The sequence below is a fragment of the Garra rufa genome, chromosome 8, assembly GCF_049309525.1.
Source record: "Garra rufa chromosome 8, GarRuf1.0, whole genome shotgun sequence".
Classification (NCBI taxonomy): Eukaryota; Metazoa; Chordata; class Actinopteri; order Cypriniformes; family Cyprinidae; genus Garra; species Garra rufa.
The window spans coordinates 30,692,995-30,711,022 of record NC_133368.1 but is presented as its reverse complement, the minus strand read 5'-3'; the positions used below and the strand labels follow the sequence as shown (position 1 = coordinate 30,711,022).

Sequence of the window (18,028 nt, the reverse complement as noted above, 5' to 3'; positions counted from 1 at the left end):
GATCAAGTTGACGTGTCGCGCACCAGTTGTTGTGAACAGGCTCAGGACAGTTGAACTATGTGGTGGATCAGAGGTAAATATTGATATAAACACTATTCAGTTTCTTGCACAGGCCAATTGTTTTGTGTCTTAAGACCTCAATGTATCGTCACGAGCCACAGGGTTTAATTTGGTTTTGTCCATGTATATTTTTTTTTACTGTCAAAGATTTGGTGTCCATTGACTGCCATTATATGACTGACAGACTGCAACAGTTTGAGTTAAAAATCTTTGTTTGTGTTCTACTGAAGAAACAAAGTCACCTACATCTTGGATTCCCGGGGGTAAGCAGATAAACATCAAATTTTCATTTTTGGGTGAACTATCCCTTTAAAAACTTTACGGTTATAATAATCATACTTGCTCCTGTCTTGAAAGTCCACATGCCCTTGTTTTATTCCTATTAGAAACTATACATTTATTAAGAAACACCTTTTTGTAGTACACATTTTGCCTCAAATGTGGGAACAAAGGAATTAAACCTAGCCACAATTGAACTAAAATTTGTATTCACAATATTTTCCATGTATGTCATGAGAGGCTCAGTACATACTAGTACTGTGATTATAAATGTAACTGAAATTCTTTAACTTTTGCTCTAATCTAAATACATGTGTATAGTGGTCACTGCAGAAGTTAATCATAAATGTGGAGAACAATTCAAAATGAGCAGGAAATAATTGAGGCTAAGTGAACGCTCACTCCTCTGAGCAATGACCCATTCGTCTCCATCCTTACTTATCCAACAAACGGAAATCCAATAACGCTTCCTTTAATAACACCTGCTGGGGCCATTATTCATAGGCGAAAATGACACTTTCCTGCAAACATGCAATCTGATAAATGGCTGAGCTTTCCATTCTTGTGTGTTACCTTATTACAGTCACAATCGATAGACAAAAAGGTCACTTTGTGGGTCAGGCAATCTCCCTTTATATCTCATTGGGTAATATATAAGACTTTGACACGTGTGGTAGCCTACTTAATGCAGCAGATCATGTTTTCAGTTTTGATCACGTGTGAAGTCTTACATTTATAGGAAAAAATGGCACAGGATTGTATACTTGTGTGTAGATTTGTAAGGAATCTGTCTTTCTGCTTATCAGCGCTGTTGTTTTGAATGCAGTTAAAGCTTGTAAACTTCCTACAGTGGCCAAAGGATGTTTGCTTGTTGTTCAAGTTCCTCCTTAGCACTCACAATTACCTTTTCCTATTTTCAGAATAACTCAGAACTCCCACCATGTGATCTGTAGCGATTAGACTTATCGCTCCGCCACATGCTCAACACATCAGTGGATGTAAATATGCCCTGCATACAATTAGTATTAATCTTACTTCCATTAGAGATGCAAATGTAAACACTGCAACTGTGCACTCAAGATAAACACTCCTTAAAATATATCGAATTGAAATCCAAGAAAATTCTGTTATTCCAATCTCATTTGCTGCTGTTTTTGAAGAAGTTGTCATGGCTCCATGCACTGGCTGTAAAGCTCCATTTTTTTATTTATACATTTATATTTGGTGAACTTTTAAATGCAATTAAAAATAAAACGCTGAAATAAGTATATCAGCACATAGTTGAAGCACCTTTACAGCCTCAAGTCTTTTTGGGTATGATGTGACAAGCTTTGCACTTCTGCATTTGGCAATAATCTGCCATTGTTTGCCTCGCCTTTTCACCTCTCAAGCTCTGTCAGCTTGGATGGGGGCTGGCAGACATTTTCTAGAGTCCTAGTTGTTCCAATCGTCTTCCATTATGGATAATGGAGGCTACATGCTTCTGTGAACCTTCAATGCAGCAGATTTTTTCTGAACTCTTCCCTAGATCATTGCCTTAACGCAAGTCTGTCACTGAGCTCTACAGGCAGTTATCTTGACCTCAGGACTTGGTTTTTGCTCTGATATGCATTTTCAGCTGTTAGACCTTTTCTGAGAGGTTTGTGCCTTTCTAAATCATACTCAATTAAATTAATTTGCCACAGTTTAACTCCACTCGAAGTGTGGAGAATCTAGAAGCAATATGAATGCTCCTGAGCTAAATTTCGAGTGTCCCAGAAAAGGGTATGAATACTTATGCAACGGGATCTTTTCAGTTTTTTATTTCTAATAAATTTGCAAAGTTGTTACAAACCTGTTTTGTGCTTTGTCATTATGGTGTATGAGATGTAGATTGATGTGGAAAAAAAGTAATTTAAAGCAGTTTAACATAATGCTGCAACAAAAAAAAAATGTGAAAAAAAATTAAGGGGTATGAATACTTTTGTGAGGCACTGTATATAATTTTGCAAAAAAAAAAAAAAGATCTGGAACAAGTGCCTGTTCTAATGCATGTTCTAGAAAAAAAGGAAAAGGGAAACAGCTGTCTTAGCACCAGTCATTCCCAGCTGCCACCTGATTTGCACATAACAGCCTAAAGCCCTCAGGTGCAGTTCACTCCTTTACACACTCACTCCACCCCTTTGTTTTGTCAGGGCACCTCAAACCCTCAAACGATCCTTTTGATGTGATGCCACTCTTGTGGGTTTTTTTGTTGGTTGCAGCTGATGTGTATTAGCTGAACATGAAAATGAAGCCAACATTGGCTCACAGCTTGCCTTGGGCACAACCAGATGTTGAGCTTTACAAAGCCAATCATAATGAAGTCATGCAGATGCTGGAGAACACAACAGGCGATGCTGTCAGAGAGAAAGCTGCTCTGAATTGTCTTAGAAGGCCTATTGGCCTAAGTAGGTGGGTGGGTTGTAGAACAGAGCATTAGAAAAGGCCAAGCTTTTACTTTCTCTGATCCGTGTGCCCTTCCACACCCCTACACAACTATCAGTCACATGGTTTTAGTTTTGCTTTATAGGCAGTAATGGCTGTGATGCAAGTAAATAGCTGAGTTTTTTCATGAAATCTATAGTATGCCTTTGTTATTAGCATTAGTACGTGCAATTAGCAATTTTGATTCACATATATGTGCATTAACATCCTTGTTTCTAACAGTACTGTAATGCAGTGGTTCATAGCTGTTTTTTTCTTTACGCTTTTATTATTTAAAAAAAATATATAATGCATCTTCAAAATGTACAGTGTGCAGAAATAAAACGCATACCAGATACCATTTTATTCGTGTTGCAAGTAAATTATTTAGTCTAATCTTGGTCATTTGTTTGTTATTGAAAACAGGAAGCCTATTGTTATGTTGCTATTCGAACTATTCATAATTATACACTATCTTTTTTAAGTTTGTTTTCGTTAAGATTTTTTTTTTAAGTTTTTGAAATATTCTTATTCTTATGAAAGCTGCATTTATTTGATCAAAAACACAGTAAAAACAGTAATATTGTGAAATAATATTCCAATTTAAAATAACTGTTACTGGTTTTAATATATTTTATAATGTAATTTTTTAATTAGAAATGAACCATTTATTAGAGAAATTAACTAATTAATCACACATTTTTTTAATATTGCAATAATTGTACATTCAATATATAAAATATTGATATAAAATATATAAAAATTTATTCCTGTGATGGCAAAGCTTAATTTTTAGCAGTTATTTTTTACTAAACAACATTTCTATGATTATACATATCTCTGTTGAAAATGGTCATGCAAAAAAATATGTTTTAAAATTAGTGTAGAAACAACAGAGACTGATGTCTCTAAGAAATTATTTTTTTTCATAATATTTTCATTAAGACTTTTTTAAATGTATTTGAAAAATGATTCTTATTCTTATGAAAGTTGCATTTGTTTTATTTATAATACAGTAAAAACAGTAATATCGTAAAAATATTATTCCAGTTTAAAATAACTATTACCCGTTTTAATATATTTTGTAATTTATTCCTGTGATGGCAAAGCTGAATTTTCAGCAGTTATTTTTTAGCAAACATTTCTATGATTATACATATACATATGTTAAAAACAGTCATGCTGCTTAAGATTGTTGTGGAGACCATATTATATTATATTATATTATATTATATTATCACACATTTTTTTCCTGAAATGATTAATCCCACCTAACATTAAAGTTCTAAATACTTATATTGCAATCATTTTACATTCAATCTTTAAATTAATTTAGAAACAACAGAAAGACAGTACATTTTTAATATTTCTTAAAAAAATGACTGAAGGTGCGTATCACTGATACAAATATTACTGATGTCTCTAGCAAATTCTTTGACTATAGCCATTCAACATTAGAGTATAATTGGGAGCTATAAATTTGAACATGATATAGACTTTATTTTAGGAAATATACAGAAATTAAATAAAGTTATCAAACACTAAATGCTAAATTAAATACAGAGGAATCCTTAAAGCTATAAAAGTTATTGATTTTCTCTTTTTTCTTTTGTTTTGGATTAATAGACATCACAGCAGCTGTGTTATTAGGTTATTTGGCTGCTGTTACTTTAAAAGCTGCCTCAGCTGAACGTGACAAGCATACTTGTAGTTTAATTCATGATTTAATATAAAATGATACAGGCTTCAGCGTGCACCACAGATGTGTGTGTGCAGTTGAAGCGCATGTCCTACAAGCACAGTATAATGACCGACAAGTCAGGTAAATTAGTTTTTACTGACAAATGGCCTGACAACATCTCATCTGTCCACAGTTCACTGTTGTTCCACTGAAGCTTCCTCATTGTACCTTTTCTGCACTCGTTTGACTAGCGCCTGGCGCTGAAATGAAGTTGGTGTATGTGTTTGAAAAGTCTCCTTTTTGATGTGGTTGAATAGACGTACTGTGACTAGATAAATGCACTTTTTGTTAAGAAAAAAACAGAAGCAGCAGTTGTGAGTGGGGTGGATAACCCTATAGCCCACCCCTGCATTAACTGTATTAACAGCGCTAAACTGGACAAATTAATTGCCTGCATTAACACGCTAATATAATAATTATATATTACTGACCCCAAAGTTTTGAACAGTACTGTATAGTTAATTGCATTTTATTATTTGCATTTAGCAGACCTGAGATCCCAACTGAGAACCACTGGAGACATAAGCTTGTCATATTTGTTTTATATGAAACAAGGTTATTTCAATGTCAAGTTATGGTTTCAACAAAAGCAGCTAATGCAGCAACAATTTGAGGGATTATGTAAACCTGAGCATCAGGTTCGTCTAGATAGCTGCAGGATATTACAAAAGAGGGTGTGAAAACATATACTGTAACACAATCTGATGTATATACCATTACTGGTGCTTAAAATAGAGCCAGAGAGTATGAAAAAGTAGTAGAGGATTAAGGGAAAAAAAAGTATGAATGTTTAATTCAGACTGAAAGCTGCACCAGCATCTGCCAAATCAGGTCAGCAAATTGCTGTTATGAAACCCAGCAGATAACTACCTGGACAAATCTGCTAATGTTGATGCTTGGTAATGTGACCCACCCTTTCCTGCCTAGTACAGCTGAATATGCAGAACCCCAGGGGCGACCATTATCCTCCAGTGTGGCTACTGATACAAACAGCCCAAGGAGAACAGAAATAAAACAGGGTGGCAAAGCCGGTCATATACAGTTACAAAAATACACATTTAAAAATAAAGCCATCACAAGCTGCTCCAGAATAACACCTGCAGAGTAAATACATATTTAAAGCTATTTCAGGGCTCAGACCATAATTCATTCCCAAAGTGTTTCCACTGTTTGTCATAACTGGATTCAGATGCATGTCATGATGGAAAATTTGATAATTATCTTCATGCACAGGGGAATTTACTAAACAGCGCAACCAGATGCTTAATGCACATGGCCGATTTATAGTCTTGTTTTGGATTTTTTAATTTGTGCTGTAACTTTATTTACAGAATTTCTTTGGTGAATTGGATGCTGGTATCTGCTGGCATGAATGACATTTGAAAAATAAACAAAGCATGTAACACAGATGCGCATAAGCAAGGTTATCATGCAGCTGCTCTTTCTGTTTGAAGCAATAGTTTACCCCAAAATCTAAAATTGCTGAGGCCATCCAAGTTGTAGATAGGGCTGCTCGATTTTGGCAAAAATCATAATCATGATTATTTTGGTCAATATTGTAATCAGGATTATTTAAATGATTATGACAGGCTACACAACTTTATATAGTGATTAATTTAAAGACAGCAATACAGTGAGAAAAAAGCTACAAATAAAAAAAAAGCTTTAAAATGCTTTAAAAATACTGAATACTTTTATGCAAGTCTAAAGTAGTCTAACAATACTACAGAAATTGAATGTAATTATTTGAATGTAAAATAAAATGGCGTCTTCTCTGTAATGGTTAAACATGCTTTGTTTCTTATTAAAACTAAACACGTCCTTAATTCAAGAGCAGTGAGTGATTTTCCTCTTTGTATTTTTACATTTTATTCATATTAGGCACAGAGAGGGCAGAAGGAATATTATGTGTTGTCGCTTTAACCACACAGATCCAATATACTGCTGCACACGTATTTCATTCTCAACTGTTTATGATCATTTAAGACATGACTGACAGGCGTTTTCATGAATAATCACCAAGCGCCTCATTTTGAAATATTTTTGCGTGAATTTGACCGTTTAGGTGCACACCTTGAGCTAAAAGATATCTTTACATGTCCGTGTTCTGCTCCGTCTATGAGCACATACACAGAACAGTGCAAGTTTTCTTATGCGCTATTAAAAACACAAGATCAAAGAAACATTAATAAATCAAGCACATCCCGTTTTCTGAAAGTCACGTTACATGATTTAGCTGATTTGCATGTGAAATTAAGCTTTTATGAAGGAGCGAAAGCGCACCACTGGAAAGGGGGCAGAATGGGGCGCACTAATCGTTTCATCTCGATTACTGCCTTTTCATGAACGTTTGAAGCAGAAATCAAAATCTAAACCGAATTTCGATTAATTGCACAGGCCTAGATGTAGATGAGTTTGTTTCTTCATTAGAACTGATTTGGAGAAATTTAGCATTAAATCACTTTCCCAGTTGAGTCCAAACAGCTGATAAAAACACTACAATAATCCACAAGTAATTACAAGCTTACTCATGACGAAAACGTACCTATGGGAGCTGATGAACATACATATGGTGCGTTTTACGTGACACTGGTTTTGGACGTGTTACCACAGTTCTCACTTTAAATGTCCATTGAGTGGCATTATAATTTTAATGCTTCGTGACATTTTAAAATAATGTACCATATGCATTACACCTAAACCTACCCGATAATAAAACAAGTGACGTAAAAACGAAATCGCAAGCATGCCGTTTTCGACCTCTTTTCAGCTCTTTCATCATGAGTTACGTTTTTCACTGGATTTGTACCCAAGGATTACGCATCCTAAATCCAATTCTGTGCCGGCTGAGCTACAGAGCAAGCTTGTTACGTTTGGAAAGCGAAACATATGCAGCTGTAATCGTAACTGTGTATGAAAACGATTACAAGTGCTCACTTTTGTACAGCCTCTAGTGATAATTTCTGTTGGAAACTGCAGTGATATGTACTTTTTGGTACGTATTTCACGTCTTGCGAAAAAGTTCCCACAGGTACATTTTTCAAATGAGATCAAGTAGCGACGTAATGCACACAACCCCAGTCCATCAATTGATATGAAAAGCTGTGTGTTTCAAGAAACAAATCCATCATTAAGGCTTTTTACCTTTTTTTTTTTTTTACCTATTTGTTTCTTTTTTGCTTATGGCCAAAATACAAACCCATAATCCATAATAATGCTTCATCCAGTGGAAAACGTACATGCTTTGTTGTTTTGCACATCAAAATCCACCAACATATTTGTTTAGAACTGTTTGGACTGTATTTGCTTGTAAACAGTGTTTGATTTGTGCATATTTCTCTCCTGATTCATACAAGATGTTAAGGATAGAGGGCTCATATTTTAGCCAGACCATAATAATTTGAAGTTAAAAACGTCTTGATGATGAATTTAAGTTTCAAACAATCATGCTTTTTGCTTCACAATTCAATAACTTATGGAGTCATGTGAATTACTTGTGGATTATTGTGATGGTTTTATCAGCTGTTTGGACTCTCATTCTGGTGGCACCCATTCACTGCAGAGGATCCATTGGTGAGCAAATGATGTAATGCTAAGTTTCTCCAAAACTGTCCTAATGAACAAACAAACTCATCCACATCTTCGAAGGCATGAGGGAGAATACACTTTCAACAGATAATCATTTTTGGGTGAAATATTCCTTTTAATGAAGCATTCACCAAAGAAAATCTTCATATCAGAAAAAATTAAGAATTGAAATTCGTACAAATATTTAAATACCCCTAGTGTATCTTAGCTGTTTAGGAAACTTGTCCCTGCATTTACAAAACTATAAAAGTAAAATGTTCTATTTAATTTGTGTTACTTGATTTGCAGATATTCTTTAAATTGGATGCTAGACAACTTAACAAAATGCGTGGTATCAGCTGGTGTGATTCAGAAAGCATATTGTAACTTGTAGCGTTGTAGCTTACAGTAAATGAATTATTCAAAGCACAGATATGCAAGATAATCGCATAGAAGCTCTTGCAGTGAAGAAAGTTTTTTGTTGTTGATGTTTAATGAAGCATCCAGGGCTAAAACGACTATGATATAGCATATTCAGCATGAACAGGCTTGTTCCAATAAATCAAAAGAAGGACCAAGTCTCCTTTTATTTCACATGGCTTAGAATGCATAAAAATGAGGAGGCAATTAGGACTTTCTCAAACCACAGACACAGAACCTCGACCCTCTTGTGATTCTGAGTTCAACAACCAAAATGAACTGCTTCGCTGCTTGGAAATCTGGTCAAACACATGCAAATATATTCCCGAAATATTTGAACTAGACAGCTGAAAAAGCTCAGGGGGGACTATTGTGTTCACAGAAGATCCCCAAAAACATCCTGCTGTGTATAGACAGCTAGTTCTGTGTCTAGCATATAAAACCACTTCCTCTGCAGACCATAACCCAGGATCAGAAGAGTTCTGCTTTGCAGGCCATCAGTCTGCGCTCCCAGGATTCCTTTGAGCTATGAAAATAAAACTCGGAACCTGATCACATTCACTCCTATTTTTAAACCCGCAGACCTTCAGCCTGTTCCCTCCAGGACTAGAGAAGGCTTGTGAAAGGTCCTGAACTTGAACTGCGGTCGACTTTGCTGCTTACAGGAGAGAATGGGACCAGAAGTTTTGCGGTCTAAGGAGTTAAAAAGGGAAAGAGGAGAGTGTTAAAATTAGAAGAGGAAGATCCTGTTCCACTTGGTGCTCCTAAATCATTCCGTGAAAAATTAAATCCCGCTTTAGAGGAAGTGTTTGGCAGACACATGATAACCTAAGACTGACCCACTTGGAAGTGGGTGTGCTCTGATTCATCCACACATGTTCCCAGGATCCCCCGCACTCTGAGTGGTAGCAGAGGCCAGTAAATCTTAAAGCTGCTGTCCACCAATGGCAGTTTGTTTAGTATATATCAGCTTTAAACATTCATTCTGAAGCTCTGTTTATATATTCACTGTCCAGCAACCCACACAAGCCCTTCATCTCTAGGGTCCATTTTTAAAAATACTACAGTCCCATTCATTCTGTGTCATCAGAGACATGTTTTGCTTTGATTAATCATACTCCAGGACAAAACTGGCTGCCAGTATCCATGGCAATATTTAGCTTGAAATCACAGGAATATATTACATTTTAAAATACATTTGAATAGAAAACAGTTATTTTAAATAGTAAAAGTATTTTTAGTATTTTTAAAATGTTACTGTTTTTGCTGTACTTTGGATCAAATAAAAAGCAAACTTCTTTAAAAGAACAATTGTACTGTTCAAAAACTTTTGACTGGTAGTGTATTATGTTTTTTTTTCTTTTTCTTTTTTTACGATTATTTATATTAATAATTTAAATGCTAATTATAATGCAAAATAGATTAATTAAAAAAAATGTAATTTTTTTTTCCAAAAACCTAAAACTTTATATCCATCTCCTAATTAAATAATTAGGTGATTATTTTCAATGTGGTTTCCCACATTTACCTCACTGTAAATGTTTATGATACCAAGTAAAATGTTCACAAATTGGCTAAATGTAAATAAACATTTATTTTACACGATACTGACTCAGAATAGCTGAAAATACTTGGGAAAATTCTTAATATGGCAGTAGGTAGACATACAACTGATCAAAAGTTAGGAATAATTAACTTTTAAAGTCTGCTTACCAAGGTTTCATTTATTCGATCAAAAATAGTTATACCTAGAGCAATTTTCTACTAAGTATCTCGATAACCGTTAGAAATAAAACATCAGTGATTTTCACTGATGAATGAAATAGATATGATGGAAATAACAGCTAGATAGCATGTTGCAATAAAAGGCTTGCCGCACTTCAGCGCACATAAAACCTAATGAATCTGGAGGGAGGAAACGAAATGGTCCTATTAGCCTGACTCCAGTTTAATAGCTGACTGTTATAAATCAGTTTCTTTTTTCTGCATTAATTCAAAGCATCTAATCATCACACTGCTGTTTATAAAAAATGCAAGGCATATCATGGCCTGTCTTGCGGTGGAGATAAAGAAAACATTTACTTTGCAAAAGCTCAGAGGGGTTTTGAGCTCACATGCATCTAATTATGACCAGTGTGCACAAACTCTATTAAACCAACCAGTGGGACTGTAAAGTATATTGCTCTAGAGTAGGCTTTTACACTGAGGGCAGGATTGCGATAGCTATATTTGCAGTAAAACATTCTGGCATGGTTTACTGTCTGCTCTCCACGTTTCCGTGACGGAGTTAAGGGGTGAACCATGGTAATGGCACAGTAACTGAATGCAATGTCGCCAGGCCAGGAACACAGCTTTGTTCCACTGACATTAAATCCTCCTTGAAAGCAGCACTCAACCCTGACAAACACACGCATGCTTTGGGGCTCTGCATTGAGATCCACATAAAAGGCTCTCAAACGGCCAGGCTAAATAATTGATTCCCTTTTTAAAACATAATCTGTGCTCTTTAACATATTCTGTATGAGGATTAATTGGCTTTCCGTGATCTAAGTAACAAATCCTCTTTCATTAGGTCTCTTCGCCAGCTAGCAATCCCTAGAGACGAACGGTCACTAACCTTTTCATTTTGCAACTGATGCAGCTGAATCCATAGCACTAATTGTTCATACCTCAGCACTTTAAGGTCTTCTTATGAAATAAGCGATATTAGAGAGTGCTTGACTATGCAAAACTCACCGGCATGATTCTAGGATGTTATGGTTGGTTGAAAGCGCTTTGCTATGCCTTTGTTAAAGTGTTCTGAGTGGTTTTACTATTTTAAAAATAAAGGTGCTTCTTCAAGCGATGCAATAGAAGAACCATTTTTGGTTCCACAAAGAACTATTCAGTCAAAGGTTCTTTAAAGAACCATCTCTTTCTTACCTTTTTAATATCTGAAGAACCTTCTTTCACCACAAAGAACCTTTTGTGAAACAGAAAGGTTATTTAGATGTTTAAGGTTCTTTTTGGAACCATTTAGACAAGAAAGGTTCTTCCATGGCATAGCGAAGCACTTTGATTTTTAAGGGGAGTACCGTATTCCAGGTGGTTACATTGCCAGTAGCACAAATTGCATGTGAATTATACACCATAGTTGAATTTTAAAGTTCCGAAGTTTAAGATCTGTAATCGTAAGTATGAGCAATAATAATTGCTGCTTGCATTTGCAATTATTTAAGATTAGAGAGCCAAGCAACAGGGATAAGATTTCACATGAAAGATCTTCGGAAGATGTTGCACATCAAACCGAGACGGTGTCATTGCATCAGATGAGCGAAATCTGTAAAGATCATTTTAGCAATCTTTCCTTCATCAGCTTCACTGTGTTTCATCATGTACATGCAGCTGCTTATGTAACCATGTGGCCAAAAAACACAAATACCAAGACTATCTGTTGGCTAATTATCACAATTTCTCCTCCTTGGAGAGATTGTCAGACCCCTTCTGTCAGGTTAGGTGTCAACAGAACTTGGTATTTCTAGTTACTTCATGATATTGGTATTTTATCTTCTCAGTTCCTGGCACTGATGTAGGCTCTTCAGCTTTGGAATAATGAAGTATAACAATAAGAGCTATAGATCGAAGACTGAATGGAAAAAATATATATTTGTGACCCTGGAACATATAACCAGTCTTAAGTAGCACCGGTATACTTGTAGCAATTGCCAAAAGTACATTGTATTGGTCAAAATGATCTTTTTGTGCCAAAAATCATTAGGATATTAAGTAAAGATCATGTTCAATGAAGATATTTTGTACATTTGCTACCGTGAGTATATCAAAACGTAATCTTTGATAAGTAATATGCATTGCTTAGAAGTTAAGATAGAACTTAAATTTTCTCAATTTTTTTTTTGCACTCTTAGGTTCCAGATTGTATATCGACCAAATATTGGACTGCAAATTAGCTTTTCTTACTTAGATTTTTTGTCTTGTTTTCAACCAAAATATTTAAAAATTCATAAATCAAGAAGGATTTTCTAGACAAGTAAAAATGGTTGTCTAGTTGGCAGGAAAAAAAAGAAGTTAAAATTGAGTTTTTGCTTGAAATCTGCCAATGGGTTAAGAAAAACTCACTTAATTTTGACTTATTTTTTCTGAAAACAGGACAATAATTTTTACTTGTCTAGAAAATCCTTCTTGATTTATGAATTTTTAGATATTTTGGTTGGAAACAAGACAAAAAAAATCTAACTTAGAAAAGCATTTTATGCAATGTGTCCTATCCTAACAAACCACACATCGATGAAAAGCTTATTTATTCAGCTTTTTTCAGATGATGCATAAATCTCAATTAAAAAATAACCCTCATGACCCTCATGGTTTTGTGGTCCTGGGTCCCATTTACAGTAGAGGTCTCCAAAATAATGATTAAAAAATTTAGTTTAGTTTAGACTAATTTTATATCAACACAGACACTTTCTTTACAGAAAATAAAAAATTTGGGGGCATTTTTGACAACCTAAATCCAACCATTAAGTGGATTTCGACATAATATGTGAGATTTAGTTTTTAGATGTGTGATGGTAACGCCATTTATCAGTTTTTGTCGAAAACGTTGAAAAAGTATTGATTTCCTAAGCAATCTGGAAAATAATTAACCTTAATATAAAGAAAATGATTGATTCTCATTAACACTTCAAATGCAAAACTGATCCTCTATCTATCTATCTATCTATCTATCTATCTATCTATCTATCTATCTATCTATCTATCATTTATTTATTGGAAGAACGATTTACTATAATGCTTGACATCATGGTAATACCAATAGTACCGAGTACAGTCATTCTTTGTTAGGCTATAATATTGCAGTTTGTACATATAAATAACCCACAAACAAAATTATGATCAATTTGTAAGTGTGGTCTCACTCACACATCGCATGTCAGCGGAGTTATGAAATTATGAACACAAGATCCAAACTGCCCATTATGACATTTCATAAAATTTCTCTTTTTTTACACCTTCAACAGTCTAACAGACAAAACCGCCGGTATTTCTCAGTCCTTATTAATTCATAAGAAGTCTTGGAGTCCGTTCAGCTGTTATTATAACATGACATAAAGCCCGTTTGACTGGAGAGGCTCCAGCTGCACTTGGTAAATTAATTCCCTGTCTGTCCATATCTATAATTCACCAGTCGTTCATCTGTATCAAGCATATCCTTACCTGTAGATTAAATCCAAGGTGTTCTGCAGATGTTCAGATAAAAACGAACGCGTCTTCTTATTTCAGACCACAAACAGTCATTACTTTCCTTCGCGACGTCACGATGGCATGAAACAAAGTAACAATATCAGAGATGAAAGAGCGCCTGAGACGCGCAGCGTGTGAATAACGACGGCTGTCAGGCTGCAAGATATTCAGTGTAGTAGCTTCCTGTTACATCATCACTGCTTATCCCCGCCTCAATAGCACACAGGAGGTTTCCTTACACCGTTTGCTTTGTTATTTAAAACGGTAAGGGTTGTCCTTGTTATTAGTACTGATTAATATTAATTAACGTGGTGAATGATTATTTGCATATCTATCTATCTATCTATCTATCTATCTATCTATCTATCTATCTATCTATCTATCTATCTATCTATCTATCTATCTATCTAACATAATTTAGATTTGTAAGGTAAACAACATGCTTATTCTAAAGTCAAAATTAGACCCTCTGGGTAAGATGACCCGCCATCATAATGCTTTCAATTTAAGTACATAAAATTTAGAACATAGATATTACATTTTAAGAAACATAATGAATTACAACTGTAATGAAGCAACTGAAACATCATTCAAATATAATTGTTTAATAAGAATGCATGTAAAGGCATTTCAAAATGTCTTCTTAAGAGTAACAGCTCCATCTTGTGTAGAAAACAGTATTAAGCAGTTTTATGTGCTTTTTTGAAAACATCAAGAAGCTCTACAATACCTTTCACAGTGGAATCATTTGTATTTTATGATGTTAGTAAATTATGCAGTCATAGGCATAAGTGGTACTCTTAGTGACGATTTGTTGGTCACATTTTATATACACTTTTTTTAAATGCTAGACTCAACTTTTAATCACTGTGTCTTGGTTAAAAAAAAAAGTTATTTGCCTCTGGTCATTGTGTACAAACAGTGGCAAGAGTCAAAGGTCACAGTGTAAAAATAACATTTTGGAGTGTACTGTATAAACGTAATAAAAAGACTAAGAATTAGTATGTTTGAACATTTTTTACAAAAAAAGAAGGAAAAGAAAGTTTTAAAGTCATCAGCAAATGTTAATAGACATAAATAGTGTTAAATAGATCCATAAGTGGCACTGAGAAAAATGAAAAAAAAAATGGCATGAGTAATTTAGTATGTAAATCCTTTCTTCCCTATAGAGATTATGTTTTACACTTAAAATACATTGAATGTCTTTATATATGAAGCCCAGATTAAAATCCATTAACTGTGTTAATTATATACATGAAGAGTGACGACAGTCAGCGAGGTACTAGCACATGCGTTCTTATTTTCTCTCTGAAGAGTGGTTTAAGATTTGGTATCATGAGAAATATATGTCCTAGACAGATCGGAATAAGATGTTTGAGTTCCTTGTCTTTATCCGTATTTGCTTTCTCCGGCTGTGATCTGAAAGAGAAAAAAATTGAACAAACAGAATCAACAATAGACACATTTTCATGCCTCACTTTTCTTGTGGTCCAGCCTAATGGAACCCAGATTGTATGTTTAAACATGTATGCGGTATCGTTAGTGACACTAAACTGCACAGTTCTTTCCAATTATAATTTTAAAACCTCTGGATTAAGCATGGGCTGTGGTAAACGCACCTTTCATGCACATTTTCATGCAGTGTCTCTTGTGGACAAAGTTGTTTTTGTTGCCTCCACAGCCAGTGTAGCGAAACATCTGGCATCTCCTAGTCCTTGGGTTGAACACGTATCTTCTCTCAGAGCCTTCACAATCGCCCCTATCAACTGGACTCAAGCAAAATTCTGGTGGACTGAAACCTGAAATGCAATAAAAATATGTTGGCAATATCAATATATGGTGATATACAAAGTGTGTTGCAAAAGTATTCATACCCCTTCATTTTCCCCACGGTTTTCCGTTGCAGCCTCATGTTAATCTGCTTTAAATTCATTTTTCCCTGACATCAGTCTACACTACATACACTATATTGCCAAAGCACAAAACAGATTTGTGACAACTCTGCAAATTTATTAAAAAATAAAATGCTGAAATATATGCATTGCATAAGTATTCATACCCTAAACTCAGTACTTAGTTGAACCACCATACAGCCTCAAGTCTTTTTAGGTACGATGTGACAAGTTTTGCATATCAGCAATTATCTGCAATTCTTCTCCTCTGTCAGCTTGAATGTGGGCTGGCAGACCTTTTCAGGTTTCTCCAGAAATGTTAGTTTGGGTTCAAGCTTAGCCACTGGCTGGGCTACTCAAAGATATTCACAGAATTGTCTATAAGCCACTCCTGTGGTGTGCTTAGGGTTATTGTCCAGTTGAAAGGTGAACCTTCTGCCCAGTCTGAGGTTCTGAATGCTCTGGACTGAGTTTTCATTAAGGTTATCTCTATATCTTGCTATGTTGAGCTTTCCTTCTATTCTGATGAGTCCTTCAGTCTCTGCTGCTGAAAAACAACCCCACAGCACGAGTCTGCTACCAGCACACTTTACTGTTGAAATGCTATTTTGGAGGTGATGAGCAGTGCCTGCTTTCCTCCATACATGATGCTTGGAATTGAGGTTCTGAGAGTTCTTTAGGTGCTTTGTTGCAAATTCCAAGTGGCTTTTAATGTCTTCACTGAAGAGAGGATTGAGTTTGCCATGATGTTTGTCCTTCTGTAAGTTTCTCCCATCTGCACAAATAATCATGGAGCTCAACTTGAATGACCATCAGCTTCTTGATCACCAGTCTAACCAAGGCCCTTCTCCATCAAATAAGGAGTCCTAGTTGTTCCAAACTTCTTCCATTAACGGTAACAGAGACTACATGCTTTTGTGAACCTTCAATGAAGCAGAATTGATTTCTGAACTCTTCCCCAGATCTGTGTCTTGATGCAATCCTGTGTCTGAACTCTACAGTTAGTTCTTTTGACCCCAGGGCTTGGTTTTTGCTCTGATATACACTTTCAGCTGTTAGACCTTTTATTGAGAGATGTGCGTGCTCTCCAAATCATACTCATTCAAATGAATTTGCCACAGGTTAACTTTACACAAAGTGATATGAATGCTCTTGAGCTAATAAATACTTATGCAATGGAATTATTTAAGTTTTTATTTCTAATAAATTTGCAAAGTTGTTACAAACCTGTTATAACATGTAATAAAAAGTAAAAAAGTAATTTAAAACATTTTAACATAAGGCTGCAACAAATTGTGAAAAAAATAAAGGGGTATAAATACTTTTGCAAAGCACTGTATATATAAAGAAAGACCAAAACAGTTGTCAGAAGATTAACGGTGCTGACATCTATGTCATGTAACTGGTTTATTAATAGCCTAAGTTTAGTAACCAGGGTAATGCTAACTTCTGGTTTGGCCTATGAAAAGACATCATCACTGCAGCAATCTATTCATTCCAATTGGAATTGCATTAAATTTAACTTGACTTTACATGCATCATCCACTAGATGGCAGTAAAATCTAGGCATTGCCCTCTAGTCTAGTGGAGCCACAGAGAGTTTAAGCATCCAAGTCACCCATTTAACCCAAAATCAATTATTGTAATTATTTAGCAGTTACTTTTAGCCCAGAAAGTAAATTGCCAATAATAAATGAGTAAAACAGGTCGGTGACAGGATGGTGAACATCTGGTAATTCGCTTACTATACTTCATTAACCACCGTGATTAAGGCAACAAGAGGCAAATATGGAGAAATATGTGCTGTATAGCCCCTATTAACACATGGTCACCATGTTAATACAAAAAAATTGCAAGTGTTTAACAGTTAGTTTGCAAGAGTCCGTCAAGAGTCCTTATCCCAAGAACAGGTACACTCTTAAAAACAAAAGGTTCCAAAAGGGTGTTTTTACAGTGATGCCATAGAAGAACCATTTCTGGTTCCCTAAACAACCTTTTAGTAAATCATTTTGAAAAACATTTTAAAATCTGAAGGACCTTTTTCTACTATAAAGAACCCTTTCTGCATTTGAAAGGTTCCATGGATGTTCAAGGTTCTTCACAGAACCATTGATGCCAATAAAGAACCTTTATTTTTAAGAATGTAGTTTAACACAACAGAATATACTTGCAGTTACAACTTTTACATTTCAAAACAGAGTATTAATCTCGGATTTCTGAGCAATCTGTGCACCAGACAAGGATGTCATGTGCCCTGGGGCTGCGGAGCAGAGAGCTGCTCTTAACTGTCAAAATAAGCAGGAGGAGGCAGAAAAAATGGCTGCTACGTTGCCCTGTAGACTCAGACAAACAGACTGCCTGACACGAAGGCACAGCTGTCTAGAAC

At 35.3% G+C, this 18,028-nt stretch overlaps 2 protein-coding genes across 2 annotated transcripts in view; both read right to left on the bottom strand.

The window, feature by feature from the left end:
• The window catches only part of calcrla (calcitonin receptor-like a), a 40,653-nt gene extending 26,787 nt beyond the window's left edge, over window positions 1–13,866 (bottom strand). The window contains exon 1 of the mRNA XM_073845367.1: window positions 13,724–13,866. The gene's annotated coding sequence lies outside the window, so the exon portion shown is untranslated. The remainder of the gene's footprint in view (window positions 1–13,723) is intronic.
• A 473-nt stretch (window positions 13,867–14,339) lies between these two features.
• tfpia (tissue factor pathway inhibitor a) overlaps window positions 14,340–18,028 on the bottom strand; it is a 32,989-nt gene continuing 29,300 nt past the window's right edge. The window contains exons 6-7 of the mRNA XM_073845375.1: window positions 15,370–15,549; window positions 14,340–15,169 (exon numbers count right to left, since the gene is read on the bottom strand). Of these exons, the coding sequence (XP_073701476.1) occupies window positions 15,102–15,169; window positions 15,370–15,549 (248 nt within the window). The 3' untranslated portion in view covers window positions 14,340–15,101. The remainder of the gene's footprint in view (window positions 15,170–15,369; window positions 15,550–18,028) is intronic.